Here is a 15,899-nt window from a genome sequence, read left to right as displayed (position 1 = left end):
GATTATAAAGTACACTAACTCTCCAACTGCATTAGTCTAATCAAACAAACTACATAAACTATATTAATTCTGAAGGTGTCTTCTTTGAAATTCTTGTAAAATCAGCAATACTTTAATTTGCCATTATAAAGTTGCTCCAATATAATGTTTCATCCAATTATTATTAGCTATGCAGTGGTCCCCCATGAATATACCCAGATTACAGTGTTACATGCTTTTGCTGACCAACATACAAAGCATGTCTTTTTCATTTTTTAATGTATTGGGAGAGATTTGCCTTTGTCAGAAGTCATGGGATAGATCTCCTATTTCAGAACAACTGAGGAAAAAATACCTAATTTCTCACAAATTGCATAATGGATTAAAACAAGTGAGAAAAATTTAAGAAGCTGTGCTTCACCTGTGTTCTCAGTCAGTCTAAGAAATAAAATGTAACCTCTCCCTATCGTCTGTGAGTATTTTCTTCCTGTTGAAGCACAGCTCAGTTTGTATTTCACTTGGATGGTTTTCATTAAAGTCTGTTTTCTTTGTCCTTTCACTCTGGTTTTGAATGAGTGAACTATGTTGCTTTGAGGATGAGTTATATTGGGCAGTCATGCCTATATGAGTCTCAGTCTTTCCACAAGATTATGTTTATGATGTTTTCATGTGAAGAACTTTATAAGGAGCCCGTGGCAAAGCTCTTTTTTGGATAGAATTATTTTTCTTGCTTACACATGGCTCTGGAGCAGGGTCACGTTGTCCCAGACTGAAGACTGTTGTTTGACCAGAGTGGCCAAGTTCTAATATGATTATTGCACTGTTCTAGGTGACCCAGAGGCCAAGCTCACATAAAATGAGATGTCTTTTCAGGATTAGCTTTGTCCCAAAGGATCCCATTGATCTTTTAAGAAGAGATCCAGTTGCTTTCGAATATCTCTATGTACAGGTAAGGGAAAGCTCGAGCATTGTTAGTGTAAAGGACAATGAAAAGATAGTTGCATTCAGTGTGTACATAGATTCATATCTGCACAGAGAAAAGCATGGCTGCAGTAAGTCCTGGGTTTTATTTCTGCTGCGTAAAGCCAATGAATGCACTTGGGGAATGTGCAAATCTTCATCATCTGCAACGTCCCCTTCCTTCATAAGTCTCTCCAAATAGTAATGCTTTGATATCTTTCCAAAATATCTTTGGCTTTAGAAAAGAGTGAAGCTGAAGTAATTGCTAATACTTATTTCTGATACTGCAATACCAGACAGAAATGATTTCTGAAAAGAAACATACAGTAAAATGGATGAGAAAGCTGACGTAGAAGCAGTGTGGTTCTCCTGGGTATCTCACCAGGTAGAATCCTGATACCCTGACTCCAGATACCGTGATACCCTTCTGGCACTCTTTGTGACAGAAGATTACTGCTCTCCCCAGGAAGGATGAAGAGAGCTTAGATCAAAGTGGTCATGCCTTCTGCTCTTTGGCAGAAGTACTTGTGTTCTTCAGAAATGCAATTTTCTGGTGAGCATCTGATGCCTCTGAGAGCAACTGTCCTACCTACACCATGGTGCTTCTTTGGAGTTCAGGGTTACGCTTCGTGCAATGTTAATTTAAAAAAAAAAAAAAAAGAAAAAAAAAGAAAAAAGACTATAAAATAATTTTTAGTGCAAGATTTTTAAGATTTTTGAACTTGATGCTCCCTCTACTGGTTCTTTGGCAGAGCTGTAACGACGTGGTTCAGGAAAGATTTGGACCAGAACTGAAATATGACATTGCCCTGCGGCTGGCTGCATTACAAATGTATATTGCAACTGTGACCACCAAACAAACTCAGAAAATCTCCCTCAAATATATAGAGTAAGTCGAGAATGCAGTGTGTTCTTTAAAAGTAAAACATTCGGAGTAACTTATAGATTCTTTAAGGTTATTTCTTTAATATGCATTTATGCACACACCCATTTTAGGTTCATTCTTTGTGGCTGAAGTTGATTCAGGTGTATTAAGAGCTGTAAGTATTGACCTTTTGGTCCATTTACCTTTTGGTCATCTTTTCAGCCATCTGAAATAGTGTATAAATGTAAATAAGATTAACTCATTTGCTTTCAATGATTTAATGGTCAGGTCTAAGTTTACATGGTCTGAATTCTAAGATTTTAGGGTCAGAATTTAATAAAGCAAGATTCAGATGATTTCTTGTTTCAGAAGACTGTTGGGTCTTACAATTGCAAGAGTTCTTAAATACTGAAGTATCCCAGCATGCACCTATTTTACGGAACTACAAAGAAAAATAAAATGTCCAAAATGCAACTGTGTGTACAACTGTTTGGATTTAAAAAATAAATAAACTCAACTCCAAAATTATTTTTGTTGTCACTTAGTGTACTTGAAGAATTATAAGAGTAACAGTTGCACACTCGGTCTCATAGACTTTACCCACCTTACTGAAGATCATGTTATATTGTATCCTATTAATGAATCAGCAGAAGTAATTACTTAAAAGTGAAGAGTCAGTCTTCTATCAAAAGGGGTACTTCAAGCAGGAAATTCAATAAAGTGGTTGTTTTTGAGAGGACAAAATACCCACAAAATGTAAGTTACAAAGAAGCTATTGCTGGCTGCTTTTCATGTTCTAGAAAAAGCCTAGAAGAGAAAATTAAATCTGACATTATGTTGTTAAATCTTCTGCAATTTTAATTCTATAGTGGTACTTGCTTATGTAATTAAGTGGTGTTTAACACTACAGCATAGCCATTAAAAACATAAAAACTTAAAACACCTTTTCTGGATGGCATGATGGAACACATGAAGGGGATAGAAGAGAAATGTATCATCTTAAAGCATCTTTTCCATAAGTAATATATAGTGTGAATAAGAAAATAATGTGTTATTGCAAAACTCTGGACTTGATCGATTCTCCTGTTTTCAGGTGTTCATTCAGTTGTCATCATAGTCACCAGTCTTTAGATAAATAATCATCACAGCAATGTGAAATTAAGTATGTACCTTTTATTGCAGAAAAGAATGGGGATTAGAGACTTTTCTTCCATCTGCTGTGCTGCAAAGCATGAAAGAAAAGAACATAAAGAAAGCACTTTCACACCTTGTCAAAGCAAATCAAAACCTAGTTCCTCCGGGTAAAAAGGTATTACATTTGCATCTTAATGGAAAATATGTTTTAAAGAACAGAAAGGGTGGCATGCATGGGAAATGTTTAAAGATATTCCTTCAGAGAAGCACCTAGCCATTATATTTTCAGAGATTTAACTTTTAGTGCTCCGTACAACATGGCCAAGAACAATTAAAAAAAATTAATTATACACCAACAAAACTATGTTTTTCTATTGACAATAACAGAAAATCAGTTATTAGTACTTCATGTAGGATAAAAATACATATTGTTTAATTCCTTTAGAGCTTCCTATTAATGGCATACTTGTTAGGGAAGTTACTGTTCTCTCTCTGATGCTCTCATCTGAACCATGTCAACCTGTGGGCCCGACATAAATACAGTTTTTCAGGATTGTTTGCCCTTATGCTGTAGATAGAGACTTTTCTCTGGCCAAGATCTAACTGGATAGATGATGGTCCTTACAGTAAATGACCCTTCTTGCTGTTGTAAAATATTTTTCTTAGCACTAAGCTTTCACTCCGTCTGGAAAACAAAAAATGTAGAAGACAGTGTCTCTGAGAAATGCTTTTGTTACATGGGTACAGCTAAGGCTTGTTTTAGACACCATAGTGAGGTTTCTTTATGCAAGTCATCTAATCCCTTTGTAGTCAATGGAGCGAAATAGGCACTTCTAGGGAGCGATTCATCCCATCCCACATTAGGAACCAAAAATAGGTCAGATGACTTGTGTCCTAGAAATGCTTATTTCTCTCCACGGACTATAAAAAGAACCTCAGAGTGACTAGTGGAGACATAAAATGAGCTGAATCCTGCTTCATGACACACTGTTTCTGAACAGAAAAACTCTAAAACACCTGGTGCCAGAGCTAAGGTTCACTGTGATCAACAGAAATCTTGCTTGGAGATTTCAGATCACATCATGGCTGTGAATGTAGTAGCTCCATGTGTTTGGCCTGTGATGTTTAGGAAGAAAAGCCACCTTTTTGACTGAAGCACTGCACATCTTCTATACTGCTGAAGCTAAAGCTAAATAATGCCAATTGCTTATTGTTTATCCTGGAAGTATAAATATGGGTGTACTTTGGAAGCTATCAGTGCCACAGTCCTTGCAGGTGATGACAGTGACATACAGTATAGGTTTTTGGTTAGAAGAGAGGTTGCAACCATCCCTTCTTGCAGCAAGCAGACCTGTTGGCTTTGATTCATTCTTTTTGATCTGAGCTTCAACTTTTGTCTCGGTTGTAGGTACTAACACAAAACCAGATTTCTTTCTGGGGAACTTCTTTCCCTCTGCATGAAGGGAAGCCTGTCATTCTCAAGATTTTCCCATTTTCTACAATCCCTGTGTATTTCTCCATCAACTAAACAAGCAGTTACATGAAGGGGAAGGCATTACCACTAGCTGCTCTGCTTCAGATTCACTTCCTCCTTGGTATTTAGAAAAACCTACGGATAGGGCTCTTAAAATGCTGTTCAAGATCAAATAAGATTTTGGATTAGAAATCTAGAGGCTGAAATGAGAATGGCAGCTGAGATGAATTTGTTTTATTTTATATTTTAAAAGTCTTGATATAAGAATTTTGCGCCAAGGACTTATAAGGGTTGGGTCCAGACTGGTTAGGTGAAATGAGATCTTTCTTGTTTCCATTCAGTCTCATAAAATATTTCCAAGTTGTTTCTTTTTAAGTAGGTAGTTTAAGCTCAGAGGACTAAAAAAGGAGATAAATTATGACAGCTATTGTATGATATAATCATATGTATTGATGTACTGTATTTAGCTTTGAGATGATTCACTACTAAATATAGTGGAAGAATTTTGTTTTAAAAAATAGTAAATGCAGTAATGAAGTGGAATAATACACCGTATGCCACAAGTACCTCGCAAAATGTAATAAACATAGCTGACAAAAGCAAATTCTTTATTGTCTTTCTCTGTATAGGTGCATAAATGTTTAAGAACCGATGATGATTATGAATGGAAAGCTGCTGTCTAGCCTTGAAATCCCTCAATGAGCAGATGTTTAATCTGAGTAATTTCACATTTTCCCTTCATTGGAGCAGTTACGATGTTCTTGCAGTGCTCTGACGTGCCCATACCCAAGTCCTCAGTGCATTTTAACTGAACAAGCAAGATCTTAATTTTGAGAATGAAACTGTTTCTCCTCATCTGAAACTCAAACATCTAATGATTTAGTTTCAAGCTCTAAAGAGCTGTTATTGCAATCTGTTGTCTTTAGATTTCTTTCTGAATTTGGTAATTTGTTGCCTTCCACCACTACCGCTTACCTACCCTCTTTCTCCTTCCTCAGCTCTCTGCTCTGCAAGCCAAGGTGCATTACCTAAAGTTCCTAAGTGATCTACGATTATATGGAGGGCGTGTTTTCAAGGCAACGCTGGTGGTAATATTTCTTTTGAAATAGTCTCTCTGCTCTGATTTTTTTTAATCCAAGTGCCTTTTTGCAAAAAATTGGACCATGTAGTTTTCTTTAGAGGCTTAAGTTCTATTCATCATTGTTAATTGAGCCCAAATCACCTTTTTTTTTTCTTTTCATCTTGAAAGTAACATTCCTGTTAAAATTTTAAATTTTACTGGGGATCTGGAGTTAGGTAGCACCTTTTTAGCAAATAATACGATCTGATTAACTATAGAATACTATCATTTTTAGTCTGGAAAACTCTTAATGACAATTTTATTTTAACAAAAGCAGAGTCCATTTGTCCATCTTTCTGTGTGTCCAATTATCTATCTAAAAACTAGAGTATAGTCAATATCCAGCAGCAGATTTCCTTTACTTTTTGTTTTTAATTATGCATCAAGTATGTTTTTGTGTATCACATTTTCTCAGAAAAACATAGTAATCTTTAATGTAGAAATGCCATGCAAATGTAGCTCCATGAAAATGAAAGAAGGCAGTGGTGATTTCTGTCACTGTGCAGTACCTGTCGTGTTTTTACTTTTTGTCTTCTTCTGCTGCAGCAGGGAGAAAAGCGTTCAGAAGTGACTCTGTTAGTAGGGCCACGGTACGGAATCAGTCATGTGATAAACACCAAAACAAACCTGGTGGCTCTTCTGGCAGACTTCAGCCATGTGAACAGGATTGAGATGTTTACAGAAGATGAAAGCAATGTTAGAGTTGAGCTGCATGTCTTAGATGTAAAGGTAAGTTTGTTGTTGATTTATACTGATACATAAATTAAATAAAAAAATAAATAAATAAATTTAATTAAATAAATAAAAATAAATAATGGTTTTGTCTCTGTGTATTTGATCAAGCTGTACTGTTCTGAACATTTTTCATGCCAATCATATTCTAAGGGTGCAGTTTTAGCTTTTTTTTGGGTCACGGTGCAGGTAGAGTGCTAGGGAATTTGAGGGGCCTATGTTGCACCAGACTGGTGGTTTGCAGCTCTTGTGTCCTGTTCTGAGTTTTCTCTTGGCTGACCCCAAGCAACTCGCTTTGTTGTCTTCCTTGATGTCTGTCTTGAGAAGAAGAGAGGATGAAATTTGCCTTCTTTTGAAGCTCGTTGAGCCCCTAGAAGCTCCTTTTAGTGTAACAGGCAATATTATTCCATTAGAGAATCCAGTGTTTTAACTGCAAAGTTCACTGCAAGTAGTTCCTTAGCACATGCCAATGAAATAAACTGTATGTAAAAAGGCAAAGTGGTTTTTTTTTTAGTCCTTATAATTCCAGTTCAGAGCTTTGCCTTATGTAATATATTCACAGATGCTCTTCCTCTACCTATAGTGATTTAATTTCTCTTAAATCCCACTTAACACTTTACATTTGTGGCATCTAGTGGCAATGAGTGGAGTTTTGTATATTATACTGTCCTGCTTCTTCTTGTTGTGATTTCTATTTGGTTTTGAAGTGAAAGGATTCATAGACTAGGATAATCAGAGACGGAAGGAAGAATTCTCATTATATTTCAAACTTAAGTATTTTACTAAAAGAAATAGAGCCTGATGGTTCTTTTTGCTTGCCCAGCTATACACAATAAAAACATACACAAGGAATATTTTACTAAAGTTTTGCTTCGAATGCTTTAGGTTTATTGACCTGGAATTGTTTCCCTGTATTTTAGTTAATGAAAAAAAACATTGCTGTAAATTAATCTAGATGCTCTTTGACAGCAGCCTAAGAGAAATATACAGGCTGGTGAACACAGCATCTCTTTCACCTTACTTAGCAATGATAACATCCGAGGAGCTCAGGATACTCTTCCTGCGTTACTGTGCTAAACTCATAGTCTCCTTGTGAGAAAGCTGTTATCACCTTTTTACAGATGGAGAAAATAATATAGGAATTAAATCCTTCCCATCTGCTCATATGTAAAATGCAGCACTGTATATCATAGTATTATATATTACCATGGTATTATGTTGTTCTATATTATAATACTGTTACTGCAGACCCATTTCCTTCCATTTCAACACATGCGATCTTAAACCTGACATGAAAATTACAAATCTAGGAGGCTCTAGATAGAATTTGACAAAAAATTGCCTCTTTGTGGGGCACAAGTAGGGGTTATCAGTATGTCCTGTGGAAGAGATGCAGGCACACACAAGTAGGCATTCTCAACTAGTGGTTTCATGCCTTGGCTACCCTACATTAGTATGTTCATTTATCTGGACTCTGAATATGTCAATATATGTTATATATGCCAACATAGTCTTAATGAATGTATGAATTAAAAGTTTAGATTATAATTTTATTTTTGGTTCTTTTTAATGGCTTCTCAAGCATGTATCACTTGACAGAAGCAGCAAAAATGTTTAGCTGCTCAGCAGTTCATAGCACTGTTTTCAGCAATCTGAGGTTTCTGTGGAGATCACTGATTTCTGTCAGTCACTGCAGAAAATTTGAGATGAACATGGCATTTCAAATATTAGTTTTTAGTAGTCATTTGAAAGAACAGAGGCTGCCCAGAGAGGTTGTGGAGTCTCCTTCACTGGAGTCATTCAAAACCCGCCTGGACGCCTTCCTGTGTGATGTACTCTAGGTGGTCCTGCTCTGGCAGGGGGGTTGGACTAGATGATCTTTCGAGGTCCCTTCCAACCCCTATGATTCTATGATGATGATGATAAATTAGCCCTTTGTAGGTTTAATAATTTGTAGTTAACTTTTATAGCTAGGGTTGAATGTTTTGAGAGAAGCATGTATTTAATAGAATCTCAAACTGTAGTACAAAATACTTTAAAGGAAAAAACATGCATACATTTTTCTATATGGTTGAAAACTTTTCATACAATATTCAGGGCACTAGAGATCTTTTGGGCTATGGTGCTGCAGCACAGGCATTAAAGAATTATCAGGCTTATTGTGGGTTTGGTAGTAAGCTATGATCATCCTTTGTGTTTTGGCCACAGCCTCCATCAGAATCAGTAGTCTTCACTAGTAAGGGGTTGAGTAACTTGGAGAGCCATCCTTCTTGCATGTCATGGGCCTCTTGGAACAAATGATGCAGATCTCTGCATCTGTCTTGTGACAACGAGCTTGGTGTGCTAAGTTATGATAAATTGTCACAAATGCCCACATAACTATGAGTCACTATAAACTGTGAGTGATAAGATGGGTTGTCTACAGTGTAAATTCTATCTATGTGTCATGGTAAGTGGCTTAATTTTTATTTGATCTCTAGGAATTGTAGAGGCTAGCAACTTCAAAATAAATATTAGAAGAGCAGCTTTTGTTGTTAAAAGCTACAGACACATGAACAAAAGTTTTAGGTAAAGAAATTTCTATATCATGGCAAAAGAAAAGGGAATTAAAGTATGCTTCACATGGATGTGTCAGCTTTGATGCTCACTAGCTTGGCAACCACAGTTTTTCAAAGCTTTGAGGTCTCTCATTTTTGCTAGGTCTGATTTTCTAAATGCTTTGAGTTTGTTTTCTTTGCTGATCTCTCTTCTGAGGATCTTTCCCCTTTCTCTTTGTTTCTGTTTGTCTGCTTATTTTTTTCATCACTTGTCTTTTTGATAATGCCAGGCCACAAACATAAAAATCATTTAAGTTGCCATTGTAATACTCACTGTCACTGCTGTGTAATGATAGCTTTAATCTCACTACTGTGTTTTCTGAACCTCAGCTTTCTCTGATGCTGTTTGCTTCCTGTATCTTGCTTCTTTACATCTTTTCTCTTAGGGTGCCTTATTTTCTGGGAAGCTGCAGATTCCCGTACTATTGCAAGCTTCCAGTGCCTAATGTTTCAGGTTCTTAGCCCTTGGCAGTTTTAGAGTAACAGCAAACAGTCCTTTGGTGAGAATAACGATTCTATGCAAGATGGAGCAAGAGTCTTAAAATGGTTAGCTTCATTCAGAGAGAGAGAGGGCAAAATCAGCTATTGGACTTGTGTCTTACTGCAACTCCAGTCTTTTCTAAATGTTTGTTACTGTTTGATATTAGAAGTGAGGAAAAGTTTTCGTGTGTATTTTTCAATGTGGTGTTTGTGGTGTGTTTGGTTCCATATAGTAGTATTGTTAGCAGGTAAACAGACTGAGGAGGAACAGCCTTAACCAAGACTTGGTCTTAATTCTTCTTAGCCTATTACTCTACTGATGGAGTCATCAGATGCAATGAATCTTGCTTGCCTAACAGCTGGATACTATAGACTGCTGGTTGACTCAAGGCGCTCAATATTTAACATGGCCAACAAGAAAAATGCAGGAGGCCGAGAAACAGGTACTCGTTGCACAGTGTGTCAACAGTGGTCCAGTCAAGGCTCTGTGAAATGAGATCTGATTGCTGCCTCAGACATAGCACCATAGTATACCAGTTCAGCTTTATGTTCGAATATCCAGCCAATGATAGCATTTTAATGGTAGAATAAACCAGGAGATTAATTTCTTGCATGCTCCCTGTGAGTGCTATTATTTTACATGCATATATCTTTTGTAAGAATACGTATGGTGTTGGAGAAACCAGCTCAGGTTTTTGTTTTGTGTTGCTATTCGTGGAATAGCATTTGTATCGAAATGAGGTTTAGTTTTTTGATTAAGAACAAAGCTACCAGTTAAACTTTAGGTCATTAATTCAACAGATACTTAATTTAGAGAAGAGGAGAGTTTGAAAATGCTTTTCTGAAGTGTTTGATGGCTCAGCTGTCCTATTCATAGTGTTTATTGCTCAGCATTGACAAGTTATTGTTTAAAAATTGCATGAATTTGCTCTTTGATTTCACAACACTGATTTTATTTCATCATGCTATAGGAATTGAAAATAGAGGGAAGCATAATCTCCTTGCTTCTGAGTGGAATTGTATACCAAAACCGACAACTTTCCTGACTGAAGGAGATCAGGAGACTCAAATATCTTTTGCTGATCCAAAGCAGAAGACTGTAGATATTTCTGAAAGTCTGTTATGTCAAAAGGAGCACAGACATCTGTACATAGAAAATACATATAATTCAGGTGCATTTGATCAGCATCTGACCAAGCAAAGTGACCCCACTGAAGCAGAAGAAAGCAGAAACTTTGCTCAGCCTTCACTGCTGTCACTCTCAGGTTTGGAAGCGGGCAAGAAAGCACAGGATTCGCCCAGGGGAGCAAAAGTTTCATTTATATTTGGAGATCACAACTTGGATGGTATCAGTCCCCAGACTCTTGGCTATGAAAGGCTTTTGGATGAAAGTCCAGAAGTACTAGAAAAACAAAGAGCCATTTATATTAATAATGCCAATGACATTAAAGGCCTGGAGTTATCACCAGATACTGAAAGCATTCAGTTCGCTACAAATTCTGTTTATGCAACTATAAATGATGCTAAAATATTTGGAGCTGCAGAAGGGATAGAAGAGCCTTTGCTGCATGATATTTGTTATTCAGAAAACACAGATGATGCCGAAGATGAAGATGAAGTAAGCTGTGAAGAAGACATTATGGTAGGAGAAATCAATAGGCCTGCTCTTCTCAGCCTTTCTGGTTCTAGTGATGACATTATTGATTTGACTTCACTTCCACCTCCAGAAGGTGATGATAATGAAGATGATTTCTTATTACATACCTTAAACATGGCCATTGCTGCTCCCCCACCTGGCTTCAGGGACAGTTCAGATGAGGAAGACTCTCAGAATCAAGCAACACAGCCTAGAGACAACACGGAGCAACCCAGTAATCTAGGCAATGATGACATTCCAGTGTCACTTATCGATGCTGTCCCTACTAATACAGAGGGGAAGTGTGAGAAGGGGCTAGATGATGCTGTAGTCTCTACACTTCAAGCACTAGAAGCTTTGGCTGCTTCAGAGGAACAGCAGACGAATGACAATTCAGGTTCTTTCGCCATAGTTACATTTATTCATTGAAAATCATTCCATCTCATCCATTTAGCTTTGAAAATACTCCATTTATGAGGGTTGGTTTTTTCGGTTTTGGTTTTCCTTTTTTTTTTTTTTCCCCCATCATTTTGCATACATCATATTCCATAGTACTTAACGGAACTACTGTTATGTTGTTATTAAACTACCTGTTCCGGGAACTGTGCAATAAAGTCAGAGTATTCTTACAAACCATATTTTTGTCTGTAACATACCCCCTTTGCTTGTCACTTATCCAGGTGCTTCAGCTGCTGTCATTTAATTGACTGTTATTTTTTGTGGCTTGCAGGTGTAGCTATCCTGCGAGCATATAGCCCTGAGTCATCTTCAGATTCTGGCAATGAAACAAATTCCTCTGAAATGACTGAAAGCTCTGAACTAGCCGCAGCACAGAAACAGTCAGAAAACACTGCACGTATGTTTTTGACCACAAGTGAAGGCTACCAACCTCTTGTGGAAGAGCAAACTGAATTTCCCATTGCTAAGAATCAGGCTGGAGGGCCATGCATGAAGCCTGGTCGTCAGGCTGCAGAGCTACAGTCAAAAGTTGTGCCTTCAAAGCAGATTCTTCATTCAGATAACATGGAAATGGAGCCAGAGACCATGGAAACAAAATCTGTCACTGATTATTTTAGCAAATTGCACATGGGATCCTTGGTGTATTCTTGCACTAGTAAAAGGAAAAATAAGATGACAGACAGCGAAGTAAAAGCACCCTCTGATGGCAATGCTACTGTGAAAAAGCAACAGGGAACTAAAAAAGCAGAGACTGATGAAGATGTAAAAGCTAAATTTGGAACTCTTTCAGCAAGAGACAGTCAGCGCCTAAGCACTTTTAATGTAGAGAGAACTGCCTTTCGCCAAAGATGGTACACTGCCGAGGATGGGGCAACAGATAAGCCAAGCACAGAAACAGTGAATGGGAAGACCTTTCCAAGAGTTCCTGTCCTTGGTAAAACAGAAACTGACTGTAAGGATGAAGTAGCTCCAGAGGTAGATCAGGATGATACCTCGGTGCTTAGCCAAGGTGAAAACTTTCTGTCTGATATGACTCCCGTGTCTTCAGCCAAAGACCTAAATGACGCAGAAGATACCGATTTATCTGCAGATGACCATCCTTCAAAGCTTCCAGAAGCTGAGCAGAGTGTGGCTAGACTTTGTGAATATCACTTGGCTAAACGCATGTCATCTTTGCAAAGTGAAGGCCATTTCTCACTGCAAAGCTCTCAGTGCTCTTCAGTGGATGCGGGATGCAGCACAGGCAGCAGCACGTGTGCTACTCCCGTTGAATCTCCTCTTTGTACCTCTGATGTTAAGCACATTATCTCTGACCCATCAATGAAGGGCATTGCCTATATCCCAGCAGATGAAAGAGCTGCTATTCTTCCAAACCATGGAACAACGTACAAGGACCTGCACCAGCAGCCTGAAGCTGTGTGTCACAGAATGACGGTGCCTGTCGTGCATTCAGCAATTAATGCTGAACCACTGTTTGGCACCTTGAGAGAGGGATGTCATCGAATCCCCAAGATAAAAGAAACTACAGGTACAGCAGTATTAAAGTGTTTCTTATGTTTGATTTTTAAAGTTCCATGTTAATGTTGAGGACTAGATGAGGCATTTGCATTACCTTTACCTGAAACTACATCATCAAGCTGTAGCAGGCAATGGGACTAGACTTCTAGTGTATCTGTACGGGTTGAGATATTCTTTATGAACTGCTTACAGAGATTAATTATTTTTAAAAAAACCCTCTCCTTATAGTTAAAAATCTTTGGGGGAAGGAGAGGCCTCTCTTCTACTCTTTGAAAGCCTCTCCAAAATCCATAGTCACTTAAGTTACAGGTTACTTGTTAGATTATATCATGACTCCTCAAGGCATATTAATGTAGGAGAGAAAAAACTGTGATTCATTTATTATGTATTTTACATGCTATTTTAGCAGATTGTCAAAAACATGCAAGTAGGAATAAAAAGCTCGAAATGTGAGAACATGTCACTACCGTATTAAGCATGTATGTACTTCACCATCTGACAGTAGGTGCTTCCTTAAAGAATAATTTGCATGTAGAATCATTACTACATTTTTAAATTCCAATTTTAAAAGATTTTGTGTTTTTATAAAACAATTCAGTGTTCCAGAGATAGCATTGAAAATTCTTCTGGTTGTGTTTTAAATGTTTCCACCTTCCTGGTTTGCAACCCACATGTAGCAGTACTATGTTAATGCGTGAAAATCTGAAAATGGAATGGACTAAGAGCTAGAATGAGAAATGTGGGGGGTTTTTTGTCAAAAAAACCACATAACTGAGCCAAAATTACCATGAATGCATCTTTCCATACTCTCTCAGGTGAAGTTAAAGATTGTATTTTAAATGCTTAACTAAATAGTTAATAGAAAACATGCCAACCATACATTGGGGGAGATTTAGGATACTTTATCAATGATTTTCTATTCCTTTTTTTCAAATAAGTGCATTGTAGTGGAATGAACAATTAACTATTCATAGATTATAATTTGTTGATAATAATGGCTCTACATGATTTGTAGATTTTAAGAGCCATCTTAATGAAATATAAAAGACACGAGGAACTAGCAATTAATTTTTTTGTGAAATACTTTGAGGCATGGAAGCCACTGGGAAATACCAGGAATCCATTTGTCCTGACTGGTAAAGATATTTAAAAGTTCTGAATATTATCAGAGTGATGCTTAATTATTCTATCTGCTCTTCTACTACCCCTAGTGTAGCTTTCACAGAGCCTGAAAAGGGAAGACAAGGAGGCATGCCTACAGCTTTTCCTGGACAGCCTCTAGCTGACTCCATCATGCTATCATCCATGCTATCAGAATCAAAGGTGCCAAGTCAAAATCAAGACTCTTGTGACATTCCCAAAGTAAATCAGGCTTGTGGGGCAACAGTTAGTTTACGGCCATATGACATGGTAGGAGGAAGCCTCAGGATGCCGCACAACAGGAAAGTGCTGAGACGCAGCAGCAGCATCATTGGAGGATCTGCAGGCAATGAGATGCTGTTTGAAAAGAAGGCAGCCGCAGCCAGCTTGAAATGCCTGGACAACACCCAAAGGGAAGAATCCAAATCGGAGAGAAGGGTGGAGCTCCCCCTGGGCAAAAAGCTGTCAAAAAGTTATTCCCAGAGCTGTGTGTACGTCAGCACTGAAAGGAAGGACAGTAAGAGGTGTTTGGGCACAGGTGCCAGTCAGAAGGACTCCAAGCAGTGTCGAATGTTGCCCTTGTGGAAGCTAGACACCAGTGCCTGGAGGTGTCATGGCCCCTTTAGCTATTGTTTCCTAAGCAGAGGAAATGATGACAACGATGATGAAGATGACCGAGACAGCCATGAGCTCTCATGTCTCTTTGAACCACAGGCCTCATGTAAGCTCGCAGAACGAGCTGACCAGTTGTTTTCCAGTGAAAACGAGCAGAAAATCTTGGAGTCCCCGGAAGCTGCTGAGCCCCCACAAGAAGAGGCAGTCAATGCACATGAGAAGAGCAGTGCTGACATCCAAGGTGGTCAAATTGACGTGAATCTCAATGATGTGGCCTTTGATGCACAAATCACACGAATTAATGTGTTGAAAGAGAAGACGTATGCAATGCCTGATGGATTTATTGCAGCACAAAAGGATGCCAATGAGCTACTCTCATTGGTCCGAGCAAGTATGGGCAAGAGAGAAGATTTACATCCAGAAACATATGACCTTAAACTTTCTAAGTACAAACAACTGTTATCTATGGAATCGAGACAGTTGGGAAGTGCCTGCAGGAAAATGGCCATGGCTGATAAAAGCCCTGAGGAAATGCTTTTAGCTATGACTTCCAGCTTTCAAGTACTCTGTTGCTTAACAGAAGCCTGCATGCGTTTAGTTAAAGTCATGAACTCTGAAACACAGCAGCAGGAAATTATAGCTAAGATAGATGAGGTTGTAATAAACTACATTTGTCTTCTGAAGGCTGCAGAAGCAGTGTCAGGCAAGACCTCCAGTGATCCTAGCATTAAACTCTTGGCTCGACATTCGACTACCATGGCCGCTATTGTAAGCACACTAACACGTTCTCTTAAAATGCTTTTAAACAAATAAAATACAAAAGTCACTTCATAATCTACCTTTGCAAAGCCATACGTAAAAAAAATTTTATTTACTGTATGTGTATGAACTAATGTAACAAACTCAGCTTTCTCTGTATATTTTGTTATTTTATATAAAATAGGTATGAGATTTAAAAAAAAAAAAGTTAAAGTACTGAACACTGAGAAAAGTAATTACCAGATCTGTCCTTCTGTTTATACAAAAACAAAAGCCAAAAAAAAAACCAAAAAACCCTTTCCACAAGACCAGAAAAAAACAAACAGAAAAAAATCCCATATAGGAGCAAATTGATGTTTGGCTATTTTTCATATATTCAAATTTATGGTTGTATGAAGTGAACTTTTAAAGCCTGTTATGTCAATGAAGTT

General features: G+C 37.8%; 1 protein-coding gene across 1 annotated transcript in view; it reads left to right on the top strand.

Annotated features, from left to right (window-relative positions):
- FRMPD4 (FERM and PDZ domain containing 4) overlaps positions 1-15,522 on the top strand; it is a 67,164-nt gene extending 51,642 nt beyond the window's left edge. Inside the window, exons 7-16 of the mRNA XM_008948064.1 lie at positions 809-928; positions 1,692-1,828; positions 2,987-3,113; positions 5,411-5,500; positions 6,079-6,261; positions 9,646-9,784; positions 10,313-11,374; positions 11,708-12,964; positions 14,171-14,851; positions 14,888-15,522. Of these exons, the coding sequence (XP_008946312.1) occupies positions 809-928; positions 1,692-1,828; positions 2,987-3,113; positions 5,411-5,500; positions 6,079-6,261; positions 9,646-9,784; positions 10,313-11,374; positions 11,708-12,964; positions 14,171-14,851; positions 14,888-15,522 (4,431 nt within the window). The remainder of the gene's footprint in view (positions 1-808; positions 929-1,691; positions 1,829-2,986; positions 3,114-5,410; positions 5,501-6,078; positions 6,262-9,645; positions 9,785-10,312; positions 11,375-11,707; positions 12,965-14,170; positions 14,852-14,887) is intronic.
- Positions 15,523-15,899: the final 377 nt, after the last annotated feature.

This window comes from Merops nubicus, unplaced genomic scaffold (genome assembly GCF_000691845.1).
Source record: "Merops nubicus isolate BGI_N331 unplaced genomic scaffold, ASM69184v1 scaffold6549, whole genome shotgun sequence".
In the NCBI taxonomy this organism is placed as follows: Eukaryota; Metazoa; Chordata; class Aves; order Coraciiformes; family Meropidae; genus Merops; species Merops nubicus.
This window is presented reverse-complemented; position numbering and strand designations above follow the sequence as displayed.